This window comes from Setaria italica, chromosome VI, assembly GCF_000263155.2.
Source record: "Setaria italica strain Yugu1 chromosome VI, Setaria_italica_v2.0, whole genome shotgun sequence".
Lineage (NCBI taxonomy): Eukaryota > Viridiplantae > Streptophyta > Magnoliopsida > Poales > Poaceae > Setaria > Setaria italica.
Genome location: NC_028455.1, coordinates 31,509,486 through 31,526,836, shown reverse-complemented (window position 1 = coordinate 31,526,836; position 17,351 = coordinate 31,509,486). Strand labels below are relative to the sequence as shown.

Sequence of the window (17,351 nt, the reverse complement as noted above, 5' to 3'; positions counted from 1 at the left end):
AGCAAACTTGGAGTTTAAACAACACCATGTTTAACATTTTTAACCAATATGCAAAATGTGGAGTTTAAACAACACCATGTTTAACATTTTTAACCAATATGCAAAATGAAAGGCTATCCGTGGGATACGAAAAACCAGCATGGCTCTAGACTCGAAGCTAGCGTGCCTCAACAAGTCGCTCCTCCCTTTGGTCGTTAATGTGCTGCAACAGAGCATAGAACCGAAGCCAATGTGTTCCCCTGAAAAGCACCATAAAAAAGTTTTTTATCTGCAGTTGTTATGCAGAGCTCTGCAGTTAGTGAAAGAAATTAAAGTACCTAAACAAGTGTTACCACAAGAAACGATGCATATTCTTCTCTTTTATTTCTTTTTTGCGAGGAAGAAATAATGCAACATATTACATGGTGCTGCAATATGCATGGAGCTATGGATTGTTAAATGTTAGTGTTCCGGTGAAGCTGAGCAGCTCACCTTTGCTCACCTAACTGCCCTGCCGGAAGCACTCATGACCATAGCTCGTTAGTGGCGACGCTTTACGAGGAATTGAGAGGATTGAGCGGAGAGAGAGTGAGAGACCGTGCACCGAACCACCGTTCGCGGCAAGCCCCGGCTAGCTAGCTCTGACTGGACGACGATGCTGCTGCTTCTTGCATGACTTGCCCTACACAAGTTGCCGACAAGAGATATTCTGCCGCGCATGCATGACTCGTTGCCCTACGCAGAACGCAGCTTGCCAATGCAAGCTCAACGTCAAGCCGTGAGTGGTGGCGTACGCATTCAGGCAACAAAGACCGCAAGAGATTTTCTGGAGATTTTGCATGCGCTGGCGTCGTCCCTTTCACTGAGTTTGATCGCTTCGATCATGTATCCCACAAGCTTTTCAGCTTTCACGATGTTTCAAGGACTTAATAGAGGCAATGCATTCGTGAATGATTGAACATTGTTTGATTGAATCATTGGTCCTTGTACTATTTCGTGATCAAAAGTCAACCGCGACAAATATTTCGATACGGAGGTAGTATTACATAGCATTTGCTGCTTCACCTACAGGTTCAAATTGTGCAGCAGTCACGGGCCTACAGGTTCAAATTGTGCAGCAGTCACGGGAAGAGTATATGTTAATTGTCCTTACTCTTACTCTTCTGTCTTCATGATGGATTTCTATAAACTTAGTAGAGAAATTTGACTTAAGACAAAGCAGAAGATCTAGCTCTTTCATAAAAAGAAGTGTCCTTTGCTCAATGAGATGAACCAGGCCCATGCATGTTGTAATTTAGATTGGAAATTCTGTTTGTTGAAGACGATAAGGATGCCAACTGTCCACGACTACTTGTTGATCAAGCTCTCGAGATTCTTTGGAAGTGTTATAATCATTTCGAGGACCAAAAAATTTGGTCCTCAATTGGAACGCGTGAGGATTATTTCGGGTTTCCTATAGGAATAATCAAACTGTCTACAGTGAGATATATTCCGATCCTTATGCTGCTTACATGGATATACAAGACAGTATTGGTAGTTGAAACTTAGCACTCCAACATAGCACACTTGCAGTTTTGGACTTCACTGAGATTCTAGGTTCTGTTTGCATGCTAAAACAAGATTCTAGCTAGCTAGGCGTTGACGGCAGTTAGTACGCCAATTTGTGAACCGTAAGCGTACGGATCATCGTAGCTTTTTTTCTTAGAGTATTCCATCTAAGGTTTATCAATCCGTGGATCGGCAGCGAACTGGATAGGGTTTTCTATCTAGTCTAACGGATCTATCCTAACATGAAGTATAGATTGTATATGAAGGCAAATTTGTTGTAAAGATTGGTATCAGATATAAGGGTAGATCACATCTACAGATATATATGATATAACACCATCAAAGGCAGCAAGAGCCTATCATCTTCTAGTTGTAGTTCCAGCCAACGAGCAAGCACATCATGCATCTCATCTAATTTAATAATTACTACCTCCAGTCAACCTCCCGAAAACCCCCACCTTACACGGAAGCAGACCCCGTCATGATCCCCCCTATCGGCGTAGGTAGTTTAAGGGCACGAACACAGATGAACATGTCTAGCTATCAAGAAGGGTCAACATACTAGATCTAATCACCATGATTACATAAAGCATGCTATGTAGTCTAATCGCGAATTAAACTGAGGAACAAGCATATTCATGATAAGTAAAAAGCATAAAAGAAGGTAATGAGTCGCTCACAGATCGGATGACAAGAACATTTCTCACATAATAGATATATTTAGACCATCACCTCCGAATACATACCATTGATGATCACAACTAGCTCCTGAACTTCATCATGGCACAACCGCGCAGGGAGGCCATGGCGGCTAGGGTTTGACCTAAGCCATCTCCTAGACAACTCCAAAGACTTGCAGCGGCCGTCAGCTCCCTCTGGTGAACACCCTAAGTTTCGTCGAGTTCCGGTGGATGGATTCCGTGTGCCGATGAAAATTGGGCATATTTATAGTCCAGAGGTGCTGTGGGGCGAAGGGCTGTTGACGCTCGTTATTGACACACTTTTACCCCTATCTATCTTCAATAATGACATGAATTTAATACCTAAACTATCGATCACACCTAATAAACCAGTCATTTGTATTTTAGAGGATGTTGTGTTTTTGCAGGAAATTGGGCCTAAAAGCAGATTTTTGGATAAAACACTGAATGGGCATCGAACCGGATGAAGACAAAAGTCAAAGGGCCCAGGAAGGGGCTAGGCCGATCGACCTAGAGGAGCCCAGGCCAATCAGCCTGGCACTCTCTAGCGTCTCTGGCACCTCATGATGCCCATCTTTAGCAAGCAACCCTCCAACATTGCTTAGGGGCTAAGTTTACGAAGATATGGCAAGGATAAGCTCGGGATCAAAGAGGAATCGGAGAAGATCAAGCGGAGATTTGAAAATTCATTGAAGATCAATCTCATCCCGAAGCTATCGATGTGCCAGGCCTACATGCAAGTGAAAAGAAGATTCCAGAGTACCTGAGGAGACTTGGAGACGAAGCAAGACACGAGAGGGCAAAAGGAAGGCCCAGGCCAATCGACTTGGACCCTCCAAAGCCGATCGGCCTGGGAGGTTTTCTTCGCCCCCTCACCTTCCAATTTTTGCCACGCGCACTCTGGACTATAAATACCCCCAAAAACCACCAAGACCGCAGATTGGAGACCACGTACACAACGTGAAGCAGCAGAGAAACAGAAGGAGCTTGAGGGAGACCACTTTAGAGAGCCGAGGGTCGTGCAGTGGTCAGGGGTTAGCGTAGGTGAGCCTCTGCCGGCGTGATCACCCTGCGAGGAAGATCACGCTGGAGTTCTAGAGCTAGGAGTCATCAAGATCAAGGTAGGATTCTGGTGGTAATCTTGTAATGTACAATCATTCATGGTGAAGTAATAGATGTATTCATGTTCTTAGCGATCTAAGTATCTCCTTGTATGGTTTTATGCTCTATTGGGTTTGCTTGCTTTTCAATCTATTAATCGATGATAGATTGTTTAGAATGTTCTTGTGGTCGTGGTAACTGGATTTGCATGGCTGATCTACCAATGAGTATATCATGTTCTTTTGATCGTGCCTTTAATCTACCTATGCTGATAGAGGGGATCGTGACGTGATCTTTTTTGTGTAAGATAGTGGGTTTCAGGAGCCGGAACGGAGGTGTAGATTTAAAGATGCTTTTTACTAAGATCATATATGTGTTTCTTTACTATCTATGCTCAGAATTACGACATATGCATATTCTAGGTTGCTTTAGATTGGTTATCTCTGATCTATCTGTTATCTGTCTGTACATGTTTAGTAGATTAGATCTGAATCACTCATCAATACCAAGTCCATACTAACAATGCTGGTTAAAATATATCTTGTGCTATAAGTTCCACGTATTGATAAACCTTGAAAGAGTTACAACTGATCCGTGCGCTGCGTTCACAACTTGGCGTGCTAACAGCCATCAACAAGGGCACATTGATCGGGGCCAGAAACGGGCTAGGCCGATCGGCCTAGGCGATATCACCTCCTTCCTAGCCTCAAACGCCAAAACTTTATGTACGGAAGTTGTAGATCTTTTCGAGCCATGCAATTTAGACACTAAATTCACCCCAATCGGAGTTCAAATGAGGGAGATGTGCCTCATGCAAGATTTGCTGCTTCTGTGGGCCTTCTGACCTTCCAACCTTGAGTTTCCCTTAGCTTGACCACGAGTTTGACTTGCCAAATCACCACATACTTCGCCTCTAAGTCATCTGGAATGATGGTTCATCGAATGTGCACGCATTTGGACGGTGAATCGGTCCAGGCCGATCGGCCTATGGGTCCTGGGACGATTGGCCTACCGTCTTTTGGTCTCTGTTGGTACTCATCTTTCTTGTGTAGACTTCTCGTGTTGTCCAAAGTCCAGGTCCAAATCCAACTTATAGAAAAACCCTTCATTTATGCCGTACTTCCTGTGATTTTGCAATATGGTTCAAAACACAACACATATGCAAATATAGGATTATTTCATATGTCAAGTGGTGGGTTAGTATAAGAATATGCATGAAAATACTATTCAAATGGCACTAAAAATGTGTCAATAACGAGCATCAACACTATCCTTTCTTGATGTACAGGGCTAATTTCATCTCAATCATCTCTGTCACCAAAATTTTTTTCCCCAAATTAATAGCATTGGCATTTTCTTCGGAAAGAAATACCAGTGATTTGGAACCTTGCACTGCATATATACATGCCTGGTTTTGCCCGGCTTTTTATCATTCAGCTCGAGAATTAATGGCTCCGGTAAAGGGTCAAGTCGAAAGCAACACACGTGATTATCAGAGTTAACGCATGCATGCAAAAAAGAATGTTTTGGAGAAAAAAATAACTAGAATAATACAGGGAGTACATGCAAAAGAAGTCAAAGAAAATAGCCGAGAGAAAGGAACTCCCCTACTTATTCCATGCGTGTACTCAGGCAGTACTCTGTGTCGGTTCCTTTGAAAACAGACACTGGTAAATGGTACTCCCTCTATCCCTATAAGATGCGGTCAAACATGGCACGGTCTCCAAAACTAACATTTTACTTTTAATATATCTCATAATATGATGTTTATAGTAACAAAATTATAGTCGTATGAAAGTACTTTTAAACATAAATCTTTTTTTATCAAACATAAATCTAATGATATTACTTTAGTAAGATAAAGTTTTCATTATACAAGATTAATTGCAGATTAAAAATTTTTAAGTCTAAATCTGGAAATACGTGCGCGCCTTACGGAGGGAGTATAATACCATAGCATGAGTTACGGGTCTGAAAACAAATGGTTTATTGTAAACTTGCATTGCATCGTCATCATCACAATCGAGGTGAGTGCTGATGATGATATCCGCGTTTAGTTGCGGAGTCAGTATGGTTTAGCAGCGACCTCTCGTCCAAGAGGACAAGGAAGTGCCATCTTTCGTTTTATAAACATGCAGTGGTATAGCGCAAAGATGCTCAGTGTAGCGTGACTCATGCTTGCCATATTGGCCGGAAGATCGAGGAGGCCTTTCTGCCGGATAGCAGAAGTGGAAGGCAAGGTTGGGACGGCATCGTCGGCATGCAGAGTCCAAGTTGCACTCGGAAGTTAGGCAGCTCCAACACTTGTGTCACCCGCCACCATGGTAAGAGTGAAGAAGATTCAGAGCTAATTAACTAAACCTCAAAAACGCTAGAACATGTTGTGACACGTATTTTCATTGAAAAAAAATGCTAGTCTCCCCACTTCTCATGTTGTAATTAAGGTGCAAATGCAACCGAAGATTATTCAAATTCCTCTAAAATTTTAGTCCAAAAATTTGTAGATTGTACCATATAATTTATGAGATATTAATTGTCAAATCATGGCATCGAATTAAGGTGATAATCTTCTACTCGATCTTACACATATAGTGAGGGAAAAAAGAAGCTATAAGTAGCAAAGGATATATATATATATTACTAATTCTCACTAATCTCCAATTATTCCACCTGTACTCTATTAAATTAACATGATATTACCTATTAGTAGTAGTACACCACGGAGTAGTACTTATGAGTAAAAGGTGACACATGCGGAACGCTTGTATATTTTTTTAACGAACCGCACAACACAGTGCGAGTTTTTATTGATATAGCAGAAAAATACAAGTCTACAATATTAGGAGGTCATAGGCAGGAAAAAAAATAAAAATAGTCTATACTCGTCCGGTTGGATTAAGACATCAACGTGAGTAACACTTAACTCAAAACTGTCAAAACCGACCGACTGGATTGGGACCTCAACGCAGCCGCACAACCTTAACATCCTGGTGAGGCTAGCTGAAGAGGATCGGGTCGGAGCTGAGTTCAAATTTGGCTGCTCGATCACACCCTAACTCCAACTGGGAGCCGGAGCCCGGAGCCACTCATCGTGACTCGTACGTGTCGCTGGTGTCAGTGCCATCGTCGCTTTACGAGCAATGGAGACTTGAGCGCCGAGAGACCACGCACCGAACCACCGTACTCAGCAAGCCTTCCGAGCTAGTTCTGACTCGAGATCGACATGCATGTACCGGATGCTTCGCATGCATTGCATGACTTGCCCTACACAACTCGCCGACGCCGATGTGCCCGGCCGGGCCGGTCGGTCCTGCATTTGCCTCTAATGGTGCGCGTCCCTTTCACGCAGTCCCATCGATTTTAATTAATTAATTATCGCCATGGTTACGGGCTTATTACGGGTGATCGTCGATACATGCATGCATGATTGAGTGGCAGTGATACGCGATGATTGTGAAGGAACAGAACGAAGAATCATTGATGCCTCTGCGTTCGTGCGTGTGGAGGCGTGTGTGTACACCTGCACGGCATTGCTTCTTCTACGGTTGCAATCAGGAGGGCTCGCTCCCTTCATTCGCGTCGTGCGGTCTCCGTCCCGGTTAGGTTCGGGCGCCTCCCTGCCTGTCTTCTTCGGCGCCCCGAACCATACTCCCTCCGTCCTACAAATAGACCCGTACCTAGGTTTACGAGATCCCGACACGAAACAGGCTCTATATTTCCAAAATGTAAATAATAAAAATGTATTTGTATATAATAATGGTCCAAATATAGGAGTGCAAGTCTCTTCTAGAACCCTTCTGAACAAAAATATCAACTATTTTCTGATCAAGTGAATCCCAATATCTTGGATCAAAAATATCAGGTTGAAAAGGAACTGATTCTGAATCAATACCATCGGCGTTGTCACTTTCAATACTACCTGATCCGTCGAGGGCAACATCAATACCATCGGCATTGTCTCCACGAGTGTGTGCCTCAACATTGGCGTCTCAGTTTTCTAATGGGCCTGACGACTTGCTTAGTGGGATAATGAAGTAACGATGACAGCTTTAATTTGGGCGGCCCTTGAATTCTGCCGGCCCGGCGCGATTTGTTCCGCATGATGTACGGTGCTGTGGACGTTCGTTTAGCTTTCAAAATTTGTTCATATAACTTTTAGACCATCCAACAAATACTACCTTCTAGCTCAGTTAATAAATCGATCATTTACTTTTATCATCAATGTTCGAGCAAGACTCGCTAAATAAGAAAGGATAATATATCCGACAATTACTGCAAGCATGCATGAATAATTAATTCTACTCGGTAATCTTTCCGATTAAGAAGAGTTATTAGGAGTATTTTAGATTTTTAGTATTGCTACTATCTTATTTAAACGAAAGTCTTTGTATCGTCATCCCCACGCCAACCTGTGTCCAATCCTCCTTTTTTTTAAAACTGTGTCCAATCCTCCTGCTAAGTCCTAGCTCTTGCATAGCCCAGTGCCCCAGGCCCCCAATCAATCATCTGGCCAAGATAAGCAAGCTATCGTTTGAGGCAACAAATTCTTGCTTTTATGTCACTTAAGGCGTGCGAACCGGCCTGCTATCTGTTAGGCCGAATCAGCTGGGGACGCTGTCATATCGTGCCAACATGTGTTGGGCCGAATTGATACATGGGCTCAATCATCCTCCCATCTGCTGCTGTCGGTTTGTCACTTCTTCATGCGATTAATTTTTGCTTTGTCACAATGAAGCGCGCGCACCGGCCTGCTATCTATTGGGCCATGTACATACGTTTCCTATCTAACTTTTCCTATCTGTATGGACCATGTACATACTTTTGCTATTGATGTTTTGCGTTGTCAACTAAAGAGGAGAGAGAGGGTCGGTGCGCGCATGGAAGGAAAGATAAAAATGACGATATCAACTCATATACATGCAAATTCAAAATAAAAAATCTATAAATATTGAATCAAGCATCCAAATTAGTTTTTGATTGCATTCTATGTTTTTTAGATAAAATCTTCGAAACAAGATCACACCTGATTATGTTTGGAGGACTATTAAAAAAATAGAATAATCAATTTTGACTACTGCAAAGAAATACTTGAACAACAGCAACAAATGATTAATTTCTACGAGCAAAGGGATTAAACATAACACATTAATAACAGTATACTACGAACAAAAGATTGAATATTGTGTTTGATATATTTAGCAACAATGTTATCATGCTTAAGTTCTTTCCAGCTGTAGGAATGACCAATAAAGAGTTGATATATTTAGCGACAAATTTATGAATGTAGATTAAACATAAAACAATTCCATGATAATATAGAAATGGCAGGCACTGTTAGACTTTTTCCTTTTCTCAAATGTTTATATAGTATTACTTTGTCCAATGTGGTGCATAACTCATCACTAAAACAACGAAGGGCACCAAATACGGTGCCCACTATATCAGAAAATAAATATGCTAAAAGGCTATTGTAATGCATCTTTAAGTAGTCACCTTTCCTAATAAACAGGTATAGTTCTATCACACTAAAATTGGAAATTTAGAAAACTACCCAGCATAAGTGTAGACATAATGATAGATGTGTGCTTAGAGAGTTATGTAGAAATTGCAAATCATAAGTTTTGCAACTATTTTCAATGTAGAAAATAGACTTTTTGTTTCACACCTATATAATCGAGCGTGTATTTTCTCTTGTTTTGATATTTTTTAATAATGCTTTGTTCTTTTGAAGATAAAAGAATATCTTGTTATATGATGTCATCAGCATAGCCTGCTCTCTCAAAGCTACTTTAGTTGCAAACGTATTCTGGTCATAAGTCACAAAAAAAAAATTAGCAGTATAACACGCTCTCTCTAAGCTTACTTACACGACGAACATAGTTGCGACGTACAACACAAAGTTGAGGAGATGAATAATTTGTGTCCTGATTCATATGATCTTTTTTGTCACGTCCTATTCACTTCATTACTTCTATTTTTTATACTCCACCCTTTTTCTTAGAAAAGATTGATTGACATTTGATAATTTTTTTAACAAAATTAAATTGTTTACAAATTTATCTAACTGTAGGTTTCTTTTATTAGCCAAAGGAGAAAGGAGGGGTGGAAGGAGCAGAATTACAAAACCTTACACAGTACACAACATATGTACTTCCTCCTATCACAAATATAAGTCGGCCAGGACATCGACATGATCTCTAATTTTGCACTTTCACTAACCAGATCTATGGAAATATATTACCTTAAATAAGAACAGTTATATATTGTATTCTTCGTGAAAAATCTAGTGGTATCAATATTGTATTGTCAGCTTATATGAAGTTTGAGGTATTAATAGTCCAAATAGAAAAGTTTGACTTGGGAAAAATCTAGATGGACTTGTATCGGAGGAAGAGAAAAAGTCCTCATGCACCACACAGCCATACGACACAGCCATACAACAAAGGCATGGTTTGGTTCGTTTGCTTATTTTTAAGCACCCGTCACATCGAATGTTTAGATACTAATTAGGAGTATTAAACGTAGACTATTTACAAAATCTATTACATAAGTGGAAGCTAAACGGCGAGACGAATCTATTAAGTCTAATTAGTCCATGATTTGACAATGTGTTGCTACAGTAAACATTTGCTAATGATGGATTAATTAGGCTTAATAGGTTCGTCTCGCTGTTTAGCCTCCACTTATGTAATGGGTTTTGTAAATAGCCTACGTTTAATACTCCTAATTAGTATCTAAATATTGATGTAACACTTGCTTAAAAATAAGCAAAGGAACCAAACGCCCCCAAAGAATAACAGATACAGCAAAGAATGAAACAGCAGTCTCTTGGTCGTCGGTCCGTGGCTCTGTGGCATCGTCGCGTTAATTGTTGCTGACTGTAAGAGGTGCACGGCGGAATTTGCAGCGCTGCACAACCCGTGGTTGTTTATAAAGGTGCTTATTAGCAGAAATGGTGGAGAAACGGAGCATTTCGAAATACAATGAACCCGTTCATGCTGTGACGCCACAAAATACAAACAAATAACACGATGCATTTCGAACAATGAACGTCACGTAGAACATGAACATTTCCTAATTTCCCGTTACAAGGTTTAAGGCGCCCAGAAATTTGAGTAGAACACCATGTACTAGAGTCACTAGTCGACCTTCCGGAGCATGCGCACCAGATCTTCCAGGTCCCCGTGCGAGCTCCCGCCCTCTGCCACTGCCGCCACCGCCTTCTTGCCAAGTTCCGCCGCACGCTTCCTCACGGGCTTCCCCTCCTCCCCGACCGCGGCGGCGATCGCGTTCGCCATCTGTCCGGCGTCTGGCACGGCCTCGGCACCCTCCGCCACGGGCATGGCTACGCCGGCCGCCGCGATCAGCCACGCGTTCGTGAACTGGTCCGCGCCCATCGGCCACGCCAGCAGCGCCACGCCGGCGGCCGCCGCCTCGAGCACCGAGTTCCAGCCGCAGTGCGTCAGGAACCACCCCACGGCACGGTGGCGCAGGATCTCCACCTGCGGCGCCCACCCGCGGATCACCACGCCCCGCGAGGCCGTCGCCGCCTCGAACCCCTCCGGCACGGCGGTGCCGCTCCTCACCACCCACACGAACGCCACGGCCGAGCTCCCGCGCCAGCGCGTCGGCGACGCACGCGGCCTGCGGCGTCGACAGCGCGTGCTGCGTCCCGAAGCTGACGCACACGGCGGAGCCGTCGGGGAAGGCATCCAGCCACGCGGCCACGCTCGCCGCCGGCACCACGGGCTTCCCGCCGCGCCGGTCGCGGCAGAGACTCACGGCGTCGGACAGCGGGCCCACCGCGAACACCCGCTTCGACGCCAGGTCGGGGAGCGCGCGCTCGACATAGGCGCCGTCGAGCGCCGCGAACGAGTTGACGACGAAGCACGCGCTGCCCAGGTTCCACAGGAAGAACTGGCGGATCGCCTCGGAGACCTCGTCGCCGGGCACGCGCCGCGTGAACAGCCACGATAGCTGGCGCCACGGGAAGCTGGGCGAGCCCGGGATGTTCGGGAACGTGACCGGCTCGTCGGCGTCCTCCGGGAGGCGCCCGCTCGGCAGGTGCCGCCAGAGCGAGTGCGACACGGCGAGGTGGAGCGCGTTGGAAGGCGAGAACGTGACGTGTGGCACGCCGAGCTCCGCCGCGAGCGGCTGCGTCCACCCCGTGAACAAGCCGGAGACGACGGCCGTGACGCGGTGGCGGCTCTGGGCCTGGGCCTTGCACCAGGCAAGGAGCGGTGCGCGGAGGGCGGCGAGGGAGACGATGAACGGCCGGAAGAGGTGGGCCGGGAGGTCCTTGGTGTTCTCGCCGCAGCCGGCCGGGAGGAGGGGCGAGGTGGGGAAACGCAGCGTGACCGTGCGGACGGACGGCCGGACGGGCACGACGCGAGCAGCGACTGCAGGAGTGGGGCGTTGCCGGCTGTGATGGCGACGGTGACCGCGAGCCCTCGCGCAGCGAGCAGCGCCGCGAGGTCGAGGAGCGGGAGCATGTGGCCATGCGCCGGGTACGGCACGACGAGCACGTGTGGGTTGCCCTCGCCGCCGTTGCATGCGCGGCTGCCTGTGGCGTGGTTCTGTGGTGCCGATGGCGTGTCCATAGACGATGGAAATGGTCAATGGACAGTTTCCAAAGATGGAGGAGGACAAGAGCACGTGCGCTGGATAGTGGATAGGACAGGCCTAGGAAAAGATAGCAATCACCTACTCGGTAGGTGTGTCTGCATGCAGCCATGCAGGAAGGGCGGGACCTTGTGTCCTTGTGTAGTTGTGATGTGCGCTGCTGTCTAGGCGCTGCTGCCAGCCGAGATCATCACACTGTGACGTGCAAACTGCGGTGCGAGTAACCGTTGGACCGAGACTCGTTCGATCTCCTCTTGAGTCTTGGCTAGAGGTCCCTCCACGCGAAGGAACAGGAAGCCTAAAAGCTTAATATGGTATGCAGCGTGTGAGCTGCTAATTGCTACCTTGATAGAAAGTAGAGATGGATTTGAGAGCAAATCCTAACTTTTATATATGTGTGAGAGTGTTGAAGAGCCAAGAGAGCAGCAGCCACATTCAACCCATAGAACAACAAAGGAACCCATAGAACAACAAAGGAAAGACCAGAGGAGAAGAAACTTGCTGTCCAGATTGGTATGTCCTGTGCAACTATCGTCAAACTTGTGATTGGAGGTGCAAATGGAGTTGGATTCACAGCAAACTTGGTGAGCTTATTCCACACTTGTAGCTCTCTAATCCGTATGATTGGTTTGAGAATTTGGTTAGATTTGAGGGGGAGTTCGTCAGCTCTGTTAGCAGCAGATTCAGCAGTGTGCAGTTTTGGTAGGAGTACAATCTGAGGGGTTAACGTGATTCGATTTGGCTGAAACTTTGTTAGCCCATGGGTGACTGATTGAACTTCAGTTCTACCAATTTTGAGGGTATTTGGATTTGTGGTTTGCTTGGTGTGAGCAGAACTCTGAAGGTGACAAACTATTGTTTCAGCAAAGCTGAAAATATTACCTCTCGTTGTGAATCTCGCTTCAGTGTTGTTGCAATTGTTATTGTATCAAGATTGCAATTGTCTTGTTGGTATTGATGCTGCTAATATGTACATCTAGATATTCTAGAGAAGAATCTTTGTACTCATTATTGAAATATAGTGGAAGAGGTTGGGAGTGATTGGTTGCCTTGTAGTTTTTACTCCTCTTGTTTGGAGAAGATTTTCCATGAAAATCATTATGTCACTTATGTTGATTATTCCGCTGCAACCTGCAGTTATCCCTAAGGGGGTGTTTGGGAGAGGGGTGCTAAACTTTAGCACCCCCACTTTAGTCCATTTTAGTCACTTATGCTCCAAAACAGGTGAGCTAAAACTGGGGGGCTAAATTTTAGCCCCCCACTAATCCTTTAGTTACTTGGGGATAGCTAAAATGGACTAAAAAGTGGTCCCCCGAACCACTTCCCCCTGCCCCCCTCCCCTCTCTCTCCTCCCCTCAGTCTCTCTCTCTCTTCCCGCCTCCGTCTCGCCCGCCGCCTCCGCCTCGCCGCCGCCGCTGCCACCTCGCCCACCGCCTCCGCCTCGCCCGCCACCTCCAACCCCGCCGCCCCCACCTCGCCCGCCGCCTCCGCCTCCGGCCGCCCCCGCGGCCTCGCCTCACCGGCCCCATCGCGGATGGCTGGAGGAGATGCTCGGCAGGGCCAACGACAAGAAAATGCACGGCCCCATCGCGGGAAGGAAGAAGTTGAGAAGGAAAGCAGAGAGGGGTAAAGGAGAGGAGAGAAAACATGGGTAAATAGGTCTTTTGTCAACACAAGAGCTAAAGTTTAGCTCCTCAGCCAAATACCTCAAGTGTTAAACTTTAGCCCTTTCATTTGAGGGGGCTAAACTTCAGTCAAGGCTAAATTTTAGCATCCTTCTCCCAAACAGGGTCTAAGTTCATCGAAGGAGTAATCATGCATTTCATGTTGCTCGTTATTCCCAACATCTCGGCCTATCGACTCGTCGGTTGATCGCCCTGTAAAATGCGCGGTTTGACAACACTGGCCCTGTCTGTACTCTGTAGTTGGTCTCTCTATGCTGCATCGCGGCCTCGTACGCTACGCCATGCGGGCCGCATAAGACGGACCCCAACGCGCAAGCTGACCGGCTGTCTGTGATCCTGATCCCTGAGGCCCCGACGAATGGATGATCCAATCCTGACACTAGCACGTGTGGTAGCACATGTTGCGTCGCTTACGAACCATACAAATGGGAAACAGTCATACAAATGACGGTCCCGAACTCACACGCCCAAAGCATGGGGAGTAGATAACGAAAAGGAGCATCGTCTCACGTGCAGCTGCAAACTAATCCTCACGTGCACGCAGGCGCGGTTTTACTTGCCCGCGACCGCGAGAATCTCCGGTCCGGACGCAGGGCAACGGTCCTGCTGATAATAGAGTACAAGAGCAACGGTTAGTACTACGCTATACGAGTACGAGAGCACATGACGTGCCGGGCTGTTTGTTCACACTACGCCTAAAAAATTTGTGCCGGCGGACAGAAGAGATTTGTGCTGCGGATACTGCACCCACCAGCAACTTTGAGCTAGCAGAAATAGCTATTTCCGCTTGCTCGTCAGCACAAACGGTTCTATGCTGGCGGACCTCTTAAGCCACCCGCTAGCACAAATGGTTTTTTTGCTAGCGGGTGCTTATGGCGCCCGCCAATAAAGATATTTTTAGAAAAATAAAAAAAGCTGGCAGTAGCGGCCGCACCGCCACCCAGCGTTGTTGCTTGCGTCGCTTCGCACTGCCGCCCTGCGTCGGCCCCTTCCATTCGCCTACAGGCCGCCCGGAGGCTGAACGCGCTACCGGCGACGACCGCCCCGTAGGGCCCTGCCCTCGCCAGCGCCGGCCGCCACCAGCTGCCTCGCTGGACCCTGCCACCGCTGATTGCCTGCGGCAGGCTGCCCTGCCGGGCCATGCCCCAACCAACCTCCGCCTGCGCCCTCAGCCCGCAGCAACGCCCGCGCCACTGTGGCTCCTCCATCAACAGGTCGCGAAGATCCTGATGCTGCACAATCCAATCCCAGTAGTACGCACACACTCCATTGAGCAAACGAACCTAATTGGGGAAGAAGAGCATCGAAGGGCAGTAGGGGGATTTTGGGGGGCGGGGCGACCTGAAGACGAAGATACGGATGAAGACGATGTCGTCAAGCCCCACGGTGGTGTGGACGTCATCCTCGGAGCGGCGCCACGCCTCGAGGAGCCAGGGCTCAAGCTGCGCGTAGGACCGGCGCAGGGCGTAGACCTCGACGCACGGCGGTCTCCGACATAGCAGTGTGTAGGCCGCGATGAGCATTGTGAGGGTCTGCCGCTTGGTCGTCACTTCCGTCGGTCGCTCGCGTCGGCCCCCCGCGCAGCTCGCCGGCTGCCCGCAGGCCCCCCGCACTGCCGCTACCTCCACCCGTCGCCTGCTCCTCAAGAGATAAGGGAGAGAGAAATGTGAGGAGAAGAGAACAATGTGAAAGAGATTGGGTAGAGGGAGATAAAGGGAGAGGTACGGGCTCCTTCGCGCTATTTTTTTTGTTTGGCGCTCTCATCCACGAATTTTTTTTTATCTTTGTGCTAGCAGGTGACGTATCTATGATGGCAGATAACAAAATCGCCCACCAATATAGATCTACCTACATTTTTCTTTTTCTCCTTTTATTTTTAATCGAAGTAAATCAATTCAGAATTTGTTGAAACTTCTAGAAAAGACTGTATATATATAGTCTTATGCATGTAAAAATTATATTAGGATATATATGATAATTTTATTTGCTAAGTTAGTTCACAAGCTAAAAGCTTGACTTGAGTTATATGAAATGTTGTATGCGAAGTATACATTTGTAAACAATGTATAGTCCAATTTTCTTTTAACATATTGAAACTTTTATGTCACGGTTGTGCACTCATAAAATGATTCCATACTAATTTATATAGTTTTCAGACAACGTTTAGATATTATTAGAATTTATTTTCACTAAAAATTTTAATAGAAGTGATAATTATGCCTAACAAACTTGTGAATCTTTCATGTTCTTTCATGTTTTGAGTTAAAATAGAACATGTGTCTTTAATGTCATTTTTTTGAAATTTTTAAATCTTATTTGTGAAAATTTTAGTTCAAATATATATTAATATCAATAAACATCCTTATAATCATTTAAATTTTAGAAAATAGTAAATCACTTTGAAAATTTTTGAAATGCCTACACAACAATATATACGTAGTCTAATACATATTAAAAATATATTTTCATATGCAAGGTAAAGTTTTTTAGGCTATTTACAAACTTTTTGCATTTCCAATTGATGTAAATTGAAAAATATTTGTGTTGGCGGTGGAATCATTAGAGTGATGGCGGGTGGCAATTAGGCCCGCCAGCACTCTAATTTCGACGTGCCAGCCCAAATTATCTGGTGTAGTGTCGGACACACGTGTAGAGATCGAATGCTGATGGAGGCAGGGATCTCCAGTGACGACGAGCTGGCGGACCGGCGGGACAGCGCGCGGCGCCACGGAGGACGTCGGCGAATCCCTGGAATTCCTAGCGGAAACGTACCATTGCATCTGCGTGTGTTAATAAAGGCGCCTACCATTACAGTTGCAGCTCACAGACTTACAGTAAACCCGAGACGTAGCGAAAGGAAGCATTCATAGCTGCCGATCCGGTCAGTCCCGTCCTCCCTCGGCCTGCCAGATGTTGACTTGCCGTCCTCTCTTAGGGTGCGTTTGGATGGGAGACAATGTAGGACGGGACGGTCCTATCCCAGTTTTCTAGGATGGGATGATCCCATTTCATGTTTGGTTGAATGGGATGGGTTCGTCCTAATTTTTTGTTTGGTTGGAGAGATTGCAACAGACGGGATGAGCACCGTTTTCTCCTTCCGTTAGACACCGTTTGTGGGCCCCACTCATCATACTAACAACGTCTTCTTCCTCCTCCCTGCGCCACGCTGGCCTCCCTGCTCCACCTGCGGCGCCGCCCCTGCTCGCCTCCGCTGCCCCTGGGTCACGCCCCCGTCCACCCCCTATCCACCCCGCCTCCCCCCGATTTACCCCGCCACGTACTTTTTGGTCCACCGATGCTGCCTGGGAGGCTCCTTACTGGCGAGCTGCAACCAGGCGCCCAAGGGGTTCAGCTAACCCAAACTCGCGTTTGCCTCGTGCTGCCCGCCAACCGTGCGAGACCGTGGGATTCGTACGACGGTGAAAGTAAGCATGCGTAGGGGCCGCCACCTGCATGCCACGAGCGTGGAGGTGTGGCTGATCTTCTACTTCACGTTGTGGCGTTCTGGCTGACCGCTGGGGGCTACCTCCGCTGTCATGCGCGCGTGGAACCTAACGCTGGTGCTGCAACGCTGCACCGCGCTCACTCAACCGATGCAACTTCTAACGCCAGTTAATTATATTGGAGATACCTTGCACATGGTTCAACCGCAATTCTTGTTTATCATTAAGCTACTACAAAGCTCTCTTTTCGGATGGTCAACCCTATTCAAAGT

At 46.6% G+C, this 17,351-nt stretch overlaps 1 protein-coding gene across 1 annotated transcript; it reads right to left on the bottom strand.

Annotated features, from left to right (window-relative positions):
- Window positions 1-10,468: 10,468 nt before the first annotated feature.
- Window positions 10,469-15,159, bottom strand: LOC101754392 (UDP-glycosyltransferase 89B2-like). Its single transcript, XM_022827779.1, has 4 exons — window positions 14,986-15,159; window positions 14,640-14,868; window positions 10,929-11,728; window positions 10,469-10,831 (listed from the first exon to the last, which is right to left on the bottom strand). Exons 1-4 carry the CDS (start codon window positions 15,157-15,159, stop codon window positions 10,469-10,471), a joined length of 1,566 nt encoding a protein of 521 aa, XP_022683514.1.
- Between the last annotated feature and the right edge of the window lie 2,192 nt (window positions 15,160-17,351).